This window comes from Oryzias melastigma, linkage group LG16 (assembly GCF_002922805.2).
Source record: "Oryzias melastigma strain HK-1 linkage group LG16, ASM292280v2, whole genome shotgun sequence".
Lineage (NCBI taxonomy): Eukaryota > Metazoa > Chordata > Actinopteri > Beloniformes > Adrianichthyidae > Oryzias > Oryzias melastigma.
Genome location: NC_050527.1, coordinates 13119485 through 13130006, shown reverse-complemented (window position 1 = coordinate 13130006; position 10522 = coordinate 13119485). Strand labels below are relative to the sequence as shown.

The 10522-nt window shown below is 35.6% G+C and overlaps 1 protein-coding gene across 1 annotated transcript in view; it reads right to left on the bottom strand.

Moving 5' to 3' along the window:
* Positions 1-6322, bottom strand: part of cmc1 (C-x(9)-C motif containing 1) — an 8898-nt gene extending 2576 nt beyond the window's left edge. Inside the window, exons 1-2 of the mRNA XM_024266896.2 lie at positions 6174-6322; positions 5734-5826 (exon numbers count right to left, since the gene is read on the bottom strand). Coding sequence (XP_024122664.1) covers positions 5734-5826; positions 6174-6192 — 112 coding nt within the window. The 5' untranslated portion in view covers positions 6193-6322. The remainder of the gene's footprint in view (positions 1-5733; positions 5827-6173) is intronic.
* Positions 6323-10522: the final 4200 nt, after the last annotated feature.

Sequence of the window (10522 nt, the reverse complement as noted above, 5' to 3'; positions counted from 1 at the left end):
CTTAAAGCCCTCGCTGAAAACAAGGTGCTGACAGTAGTCCTCACCTTGTTAGCAAGCTTTTCTCCAGGCTTTATTTAGAGCCACTGGCCTCGCATGTCCCCACTCAAAGAACAGATATAATCACCTCTATCAGCCACATCAGTATGGTTATCACACAGTCACTTTCATCTGGATACAGATGTGGAAAAAAAAACAGCCAAACTAATTTAGAGATGCAGAAGGGTGTGACTAATCTAATCAACAAAAGCTTAATCCCTGTCCCACGGTGGTAATTGATGCCACGGAGAGTTGCTTCTGCAACTGCACACCGGCAATAAAAGCTGATCCGTGAGACCAGCGTTGCATTGGAAGAGGCTCTTCCGAAGGGAAGCAGAAGAGCAGTTATTCAAGGAAAGCAGAGGCAAGAAGCAGAGTTTAAGGTTACTCTGAATTAAAAACAAAAACAGATGTATTCAAATTACAACAAAGTAGGGCTGGATATCGCCAATAGTTTCCAGAGTCGATTCGAAAATTTTTCCTCGATACACTCAGTTTGATTCAATTCAATTCTGAGTTTACACATTTAATAAAGGTCTATTAAATGTAAAGGCCGATCTATCTAGACACATTTGTTTGGAAATGCATTAATAATCTATTCATGTTTGGAAGATTTTCGTTTGAATCTGATACAGTTCACTTACTGTAACATTTATTAATGAAATAATAATGAGATTGTTAATACCATACAGTGTTACATGGTTTCTCAAATGGAGAAGCCCAAACAATTGTTCTGCTTCTCCTTGAAGGCGTTTCAGTTTGGCCACTAGGTGGCGATCGCTCTATAGCATTACACCTTATTCTAGAAGAAGAAGAAAGTATTAGCACAAAACGAGGTTTAAGACCTCAAATGGTTACTTTTTAAATATTTCCTTAAAAGACTTTGGAAATTCATAACTGCGAGTTTATAAAGATGTTCATTTAGTCAGCAATGCATGTTAAGGTCAACTGAGCGTTAGCATTAGCCGCCCTATGGGAAACCCAAATATACCTTCACATCAAGTTAGCAGACTTGAGCTTTATGCCTTAGATCGATCTCTAATTTTATGGCTCGATTATTGATCTATTAAGATTAGATCGATTCTGATCGATTAATCTATTTTATCAACCCTGCCCTAAAATAAAGATCGCTCTTTTAATCGTTTTACTTTATTGCACCTAAACAAAAGCCAACTAAGTTGAATACCTTGGGAAATTACTACAAACCTTTGCAGCTTATTGAGTCCCTCTCCAATCATCTTTTGATTTTCAAAGTGTTCCCAGCGGTTTTTTAATTATGGTTATGCCGTTTTTACCCAAAATTAAAAAAATTGTGTCGTTTTCTAGGACGTAGTTTCTGCAGAGCGGTACAAGTTCATTAGAAATTCACCTCTGAGTTGAAGGCAGGACAAGAGCAAGCCCGCCCCTACTTCCCGACATCTATCTGTTTACACTCTTTCATGCTAGCTTACAGACCCTCACACTTCTAACCTAATATTACCAGTGCAACAACAGACGAGGAAAACAAAGACGTACATGGATCTAGTCGTCTACGGGTGAATGCATTACAATGGAGCTAATGGCTTGTAATTGTAGCTTCAATGTCACACTTGGGATAATTATGTTGGCCTTTTTGATATTCTTCACATTCACAAAAATGTGAATATAAAAAATATTTAGGTATGTAATTTTAAGTATATTTATATATTAAAAAAATGCCACAAGAACATGTCAAAAACATCAAAAATAATTCTCATCAGAGTGGGTTTTTAATATGTGGGCTGACAGACTATAGAACACGAGCGTGAATCATCTATTCAGTGGGAAACATCATGATGGGTATGGGGGTCAGTAGAACGCGCCTCTCTCAGAGCCCACAATATCCAAGTGTGGGCTGCTTGTGTGTAAAGACAAAAACACAGTAAACACGCTGCCAGGCGTTTTTCACGTTTTCTTTGTAAACTCCAATACAGACACACGTGTGCAGACACAAGCACACAGCATGAGAGGGTGGAGGATGAAGGTGTGAAAATGAGTGGGACGAGAAGCTTGTAAGATGAGGGGGGTTTCCATTACCACATAGCCACTGTCTGTCCCATCACCCCAGCCTGAATGTGCACCCTTCTCCTCGCGTGAGCAGCGCACACTGGCTGTGATCAGATTTTTACAAACCACATAACTTAGTCACTCCGGCTGATGCATTCCTGCAGTTGCCCCATAGCGTTGCAAGAGCAAGACTGATGGCAGTGTTTTTATGCAGATGATGTAGTTATTACCAGCATGCCAGTTAGCCTTAATAACTTTAATAAGTGACTAGGGAAAGGATTAATGACACAGGCCAAAAATTTAAGAAGTAGAAATGAGAGACTAGACCTGCACAACAAATCGCAAATGTTATTGTTATCGCAATATCAGAAAAAGACGGCTTAAAATGCGATAAATAGTCACCTTAAATAAGTGGTGTCAAACTCAATCTCACAGGGGGCCAAATCCAAAACACACTATAGGGCGCAGGCTGAACAGGATAAACCTTTATTGAACACTCTAAAACTACATTTTTGAAACTTTAAAATCATAACTTTTTAACATAATTATGAAATGTATATATATAGCTTTTACTGCAATAATGTTAGTTTGAATACTATAAGCTGAATTTGCCCGCTGATGATGCTAGTGCTGATAGCTGAATACACTGAAGCTGATAGTTGATGGCTGCAATTTCTAAAGCTAACAGCTGAAAACACAGAAGCTGATAGCTGAAAACACTTAAGCTGATAGCTGAAAACACTAAAGCTAATAGCTGAAAACGCTGAAGCTGATAGCTGAAAATGCTGAAACTGATAGCCAGCTAAAATACTAACAAAATGCCAAAGTAAATTAAAAAAAAAACCTAGGTTGGCTAAAACAGCTAGCATGTTGCTGAAAACATAGGTAAACTTCAAAACAGCCTAAAAATTTAAAATCTCTGTTTTTGTCTTTGAGTGTGTGATTGTTGCTGTCTGTCTTGTTGTATAAACTGTATGGTGTTTTTATGTTCTGCAGAGCAGGAACCTGCTGAAAACCAGTTTTGAACTGAGTCAGGCCCGATTGTTTTAATCTTTTCCTGTTTAATCAATATGATTGATTGATGTGGGATCTAAACTTTGACTGTATGCTTCTCTGGTGAAGACTTGGACAATAAGGTTGGCCGAGTGAGGGCGCTACCAACTGTGAGAGACGGCAAAGAATAGAGCAGGCAGCAAAGACAGAGAGAGAGCTTCTCTAATGGAGTGATGGGGATGGACAAAAATCAGAAATGAATCCATCAGAGGATTTTGGTGTTTGGTGTTCTGGAGATTTGTGCAGATGGAGAAGGTCTGGATGCATTCAAAGGAAGGACAGTGATATTTTGGTAAAAGGATGTTGAGGTCAGAGATGCCAGCGAAGAGGTCTACATCAGTGCTAATGTGCTAATTTAGCATCCAACTTGTTTAAGCTTTCAACATCCTTTAACTATTGAGGTTAAAGTCTATCTTCATTCTCTGTAAAGAATCTGCAGCTGATTTAAACTTTATTTGTACGCTAGATTTAATAAAGGAACCATTAAAATGTGGCATAAATTTTTCCTTCCCCCTTATCCGTTAAAATAGTAGTTAAAAATGCAAATGCCATCTTCAGCCTCATTCAATTTTTAAGATGAGGCACATAAATATATATTTTTTAAATGGTGTCACTAAAACTTTCATTCTCTAAATATGATCCTAAACGTGAATCCATTGTTTGAGCAAGTTTATCAGCAGCAACCTCATTACATTAGACACCCAATGTTCTTATTTGATTGCTGAACATTAATTATTTTATTGCTGAATATTATAGAATTGATTGCTGAATATTATCATCATCATTGTTGTAGAGTGTGTGAATAACTATCACAACAATTCCATATTTGGAGTAAAAACTCTGCTTTACAAATGCAGCAGATTAATTTTTGACACGCAACGGAGCGACTTGACACATCAAAACTGAGTCGGATTCAGTGAAGAATCTAGACGTTTTTTTTATTATTATTATTATTATTATAAAACTTCCTTTAGACTCAGATTATAAATGGACAGAAAGGTAGGTGGTGCGTTTTTTTTCTGTCCAACTGTCCCACAGAGTGGTCCCGCCTGCGACCCGGGGTTTTGGACCACAGGTTTAGTGGAAGACCAAGGAGAAAATTCATGGAAGGAAGCAGGGGCAACATGAGGGTGTTTGGTGTGAAGGAGGAGAGGGTTAGATAGAGGGACAATTGAGCAAAACAAGAAGGATAATACTCAAGTTTTTTTGAGCAACTTGTAAATCCAACAGATGTGTTTATGTTTGTGAACTCATCTTTTGGAAATTAGTGTCTTTTGAGTTAAATTTAGGGGTATATGAAATAAAATACTAATTGGTTTGTTTCTCAAAAAAATTTGGAATGAACCTTAAAAGGCTATATTTTTTCAGAAACACAAAAAGCATCAGTAAAGTGCATCCATCAATCTTCCAAAGCCACTGAATCTCTTTTGAGGTCACAAGCTCAATAATGTTCCTTGATAAGAGTCAAGGAGAGCAAAAAAAAAAAAACCTATCTGAGCATTTTAAACGTTGTGGTGAACTATTTGGTGGACAAGCAGAGGGCCTTGTCAGTTAACACCTCCTGATGTGTTGCAGCGCGGTAAGTAATTACAGAACACTGAGCAAAACATATTTTGGCTTTGTTAGTTAATCACTTTAAACTCATCAATACACCATAGACCTAAATGTAATGACTTTGTTGTAATTGTATTAATCCCAAGAGAGCGTTGGTCCATGGACAATACAACAAACCTGTATTAAGAAACTACTATTAAAAAAATAGGAAACATCATAGAACCTAATTACATTTGTTTAGAAGTTTTTACAGTAAATTTAACTCAATTACAGAACTTGATTAAAACACTATACTCACTTTTAGGTCAAACTTGCTGTGCACAGTACTTTTTATCAACTTTCAATAAGTCTCAACACCTTAAGGGAAAATTAGGAATTTGAATCAGAAAATCTAATGCTAGTTTTGAAATCTCTAACCCTTTGTTTTAGAACTGCTACATTAGAAATCAAATTATTGAATTGTTGAAAACAAAATCTTAACACAAAATAAAGTAGTGTATTGAAAATATATACTAAAATAAAGATCTTAGGGTTCTGAACTGGTAAAAGTGTGATTAATAGTTAAATGATTCATAACAATTTAACCAAAAAAATTGAAAGTATAATGTGTAGATTACTAAGGTTAGACACCAGTGTTAATGTAAAAAATGTTTCCTATTTTTTCTGTAGTATTTCAAACATTATTTATCAAAGTAATTTATTTACACCTTTTTTATTAGCAAATATTCAAAAGCTTTATCCTGGTGCTGATAATTTAGGTTTTACCAAAGATGTGAAAAAATGGGAAAAACTGTATTAAACTCATCAGGAAAATATTGTATTCCCTTGATTTAGTGCTGCAACAACTTGAGTCACTTCGTCACCTCTTCAAGCTCTCTGTATAATGTTATCTATTTATTTATTTATTTATTTTATTTTTTTTGGGGGGGGGGGTCATATCTTCACACGTGATCATCTCCTTTTTAAGTGTGGGTCTGCTGTAAAGAGAATATTACAGCCATACATAAAGAAGTGCGTTTAACACTCAGTTTACTAGCATTTGTTGAGTCATGTGTATAAACACACCTTCAACCTTGTCCGCACAAAGCTCCTTGGCTTTCTCCCTCATCATCTTGGGGATCAGCACATCCTTCTCCACGTGTCTCAGATGGACGTCCTCTATCGGATCCGGAGAAAAGGAGAACGCACGTCAAAGAGGGGGATGTTTACAGCACACACACAAGGCTGCTGGAAGTCTACTCTAAATGAACTAATACAGTTATATGTGGCTTTATGTCAGTGAGATAATGCGCAAAATTGAAAAACATTAAAATATAGTTAGTAAATACATGTGTTTGAATCAATATAGTACGAATAAAGCAGGGTTCTAAACGTAGAGAATCAATATGTCGCTAACGTCGTAGCGTCAAACGACAAATATCCAACACATTTTTCAATCTACCTTTATGAAAATACCGTATAAACTTTATATTTGATCATTTTATAAAAGGACCTGGGTTTAATACCTGTATTTGTTGCTTCCATTATGCGGGACTCTCAAAACATTACAAAACTGGGCCAATGTGACCTAGCTCACGGAACCTCAAAACACTTCCGCTCACGTCAGAGGGAAAGGAAACTACAAATCCCAAGAATGACGACGAGTACCGCCCCTTCCGGCTAAAGTCCTGTAGGGTTTTTTTTAAGCAACATCATTATATTATATTATATTATATTATATTATATTATATTATATTATATTATATTATATTGTATTATTAAACATCCCATTAACTATTCTAAAAAATGAACTTTTTTTTTCAATGACCTAGATGTAAACATGATTCATAAAAAAGAACCTCATTGTACATATATGTAGCCTTATTAGAATTTTAAACGAAAATTTAGAAAATTAAAATTGTAAGTGAAACTAAATTTCAAAATTAATAGATTAATAATAAATTAATTAATAAATAGATTATGTCTTATTAACAGATTAGTTTTCTTTCTTTCTTTCTTTCTTTCTTTTTTCCTGCTGGATGTATACTTGAATCGGTTACCATAAATTCACTAAATGAAACCTTTAATGTTTTCCTGAAGCACAAAATGATAAAAGATGTGTCATAAGTGATAACTTAAACCAAGTAGTACTCATGAAAGCAATTTTAACGTTGCAACAGTTGCAAATAAATTAATAGTAATACATAAGTAATGCAAACAAAAGAATCACCCGTTTGGTTTAATTTTATTCTAATTATTGGTGGATATTTTTTCATTGTTCTGTCAAACTGTCTTCCAAAAAATGTCAATATCAACTATTTTTGTAGTGAAATCAATACCTTTATTTACATGAAAATATTTGACAGGTTATTAAAGACATTTGTCAGAAACATTTTAAACTGTCAAAAAGTGGACACATATTTACATTATTTCAATGTTTTTTGGGTGCAAAACCTCACAAAATTTAAACAAATCTGTCAGGTGACATTAAACGAGTGAGAGAATACGGTATGCTGGTAATATGGTGGCGAATCACTCCTGAAAGTCTGTCAACGTACAGCCACAGTGTACCAGAGACCCAGCCACAGACTGCACGTTTCACACAGTCTGACCACAGTCAGGTGTGTGGCGCAAAGATCATATAGATTCCAAGCATATCAGCCTCACTTGTTCAATTAAAGAGACAGGTATTCTCTCAGAGACACGCAGAATCACACGCTGAGGGAGAGTGTCTTCGCACGTGCAGCAATACAGACAATAGACTCCACTCAGAAACAACTGTGAACTACCACCTCTACATCCAAACCACACACACTCCATACGCCTTGACGATTCACACTCACCCACACACACCGCTGCCATAGAGGACGTAAGTTCTCAGCTCTCTGACCTTAAGTGAGTGCAAAAAGTTGTTCCTCTCCTGTGAGAAGGAGCTCATTTCTTTCATGTTCATCTCAAAGGAGCGACCACAGGCCACCACCTGCATGCAATGCACACAGGTTTTTGGTTTTTTTTGTTGTTGTTGTTTTTTTTTTATTTCACCCCAGTCTCAGACACATAGACAGGTGGATGCATTCCAAGTCAAGACAGCATGCCCTTGTGGTTCCATGCATCCTGACTCCAAATGGGCATCTGCTGATTTTAATAAAAAGAAATCTCTCCATTTTGCCAAACATACTACAATTTTTAGTATGGAGCCAAATGCAGCACAAATCATTGAGTAATGGATAAAATAAAATGTTGCGAAATGTATTGCCACTTATGTGTAACTGTTAATCCACACAATTCTGTCGGAAACCTCCTTTTTTTACATCTTTAATTTACAAATGTAATTATATCTGTAATTTATTGAAAAACATGATCAACTAAAACATATGCATCAACATGTTGTGTTTACTTGTACTATTTGAATGACAACACAATTCTAAAACTTTGTGATAGCATCTTAAAAACAGTTTTTGACATTCTTAACCGAATGAATGAATAACCGATTATATCTTTCAGATTCAAATCATTTTTTCATTATTAACACATTTGTGATACCATAAACCATAGATAAGGAGAAACAATTTTATTTTGACTCTTTTTCAACAAGATAACAATAAAAATAAATAAACAAATTGCTGGAGAGGGATCTTTTTTATTCAAATAAGTGAAATTGTTCTTAATTACAAATAAAAATATTTACTTTTTTTTTTTTTACTCCTTAGTATATCTGCTTTTAATAGCTTTATTATCTTTTAATTACCTTTTTTTCAATATTTCCTGTAAAATTACACTTTCACGTTTTTACACTTTCTGGAAAAATTAAAGGGAATGCAGAAATCAAATCCAGTTGGCTCAAATATGAAAAATACTCACTACCCCAGGTAGCATTATGGATGATATGGCAGGGGAACGGGCTTCCAACACTGATCCAATATTACCCAAGCAGCAGGACCCCATGAACCTGACAGAAGGAGGTTAGCAAAGTTAAACCCTCTTACTACACGCCTCACTGCTCAGGGCCAACCACCAGCTCCTCCAACTGTCCACTGGCTGCCACACAAGCTCTATCAGACTACTCAGAAGCACTACTGGTGAAGACTATTGATTGATCATGTACATAAGGATTTGTGCATTTTGCAGTCACATTAAGAAATAATTGACAATGCAGATTACCACTATGCATAAAATAAGATAAAGTGGGAAATAGTTTTAGATATAAAATAAACATGAAATAATAACATTTTGCATCACTTAGATAAAACCTTGTTAAAAAAAATGTTGGTTTTATAAGGAGTGGCACAGTTTGGGAGCCTTGGAACCCTCCGCCCTCTTTGGTTTGTAGAATGTGAGTGGGGAACAACCAAGAAAAGCTGATTGGAGGATCTAAAAGCAGTAGATAGATTGTGAAATTCTAAAAACTACGAGAAATAATGAGGAGATTGACTATGGAGGGCTTTATTAAAACTAAGGATGCCACAGTTGTTGATCAAAAACCAAGCCATGTGCTACAGCATTAAACCAAATCCTCCTTGTTTTATTACATTTTACAGTGTTTTACTTTATTTTTATTTTTTTATTATTATTATTGGATTTTATTACCTCTCTGAGATTTGATTTTAGGCTCTTTTTCTATTCTACATATCAAGGGTTTATGTTGAAGTGTCAAAGCAATTTTTGTGCTAAATTTAAAAAAGGATTCATTGTTTTATTACATTATACCAAGCTTTCATAAGCCAATTGAGTTTTTTTCTTGCTCATTAGCAACTTTTAAGAGGATTTTTGTAAGCTTTTCATTTTTTTGTTGTTGTTTTGTTACAGACAAATCATATATTGAACCAAAACAAAAATTGAGGTTTGAAACAAATCCCTAATTAATACAAATATTTCTTTTAAGAGTCTATGTGGAAGACAAGACAAAAAGGAGAAGCCTTGCTCTCATCTTTACATCTGCTCTCCCTCACCACTCAACTGTATTCCTGGCTTCCAAGAGACGGCTCAGCCAGCAGATGGGATGTGGAGTTGGGATTTCAGAGAGTGTTTAAGCTTGAACCGAGGGGGGGCGTCTTCAGGGTCGATGGATAGCAGATAATCCTAAACTTGTGTGTGGGGATTACACATTTACCAGTCGACCTCTGCCGCTGGTTCTCGCAGGGGGGCACTTTCGGGGAATCACTTCTGTGAAATTTGGCAAAGGTGATTTTTGAGTCCATGAGACATATATAACCAGCTGAAGGACCTCATCTTTCCCTTTAAGGTGGATATGGAATTTTTTTGGCGAATCATAAACAAATATTTTTTTTAAAAATCTGAAAAAGCAGTAATTAATGAAAAATAATAAACATTTTTGACCCTTTAACACCTGAGGCGTCAGTATGGAGCTCAATTGGGGCCAATATTATTCAAAACCCAAATAAAACAAATTGAAAAAAATATTGGTGTTTTGCCAAATAAAATTTAGAATCTACAAAACTTTTTGCTATTCTACATTAAACTTAATTATTTTCAGCTCTTTTTTTCTTGTTTAAAAAAGCTCGAAATGTCTTTCCAGTTTCAAATCTTTTTTTCACTTTCTACTTTTTTTTTTTGTTTTCAAATCTAAAAATATCTGTTTCAAAACTTTTGGCCATTTTATGACATGTTGGGGTAGGGCTCACACGAAGGACCAATCAAAATCAATGAGGGTGGTAACTTCAGTCCCGGTGCATTCACTGTCTGAGAACTTGAATAATTACGGTCAGAAAATGGCTATTTTGTCTGTACTATCATAGTCTGAGGTTGACGGGTGTAAAAAGCAGAGTTTTACTACGGACAAACCGATCGAGCGTCCAAAACGCTGTTCTAGCCCATTCAAAGCGGCATCAATATTGATTGGTCCTTCGTGTTAGCC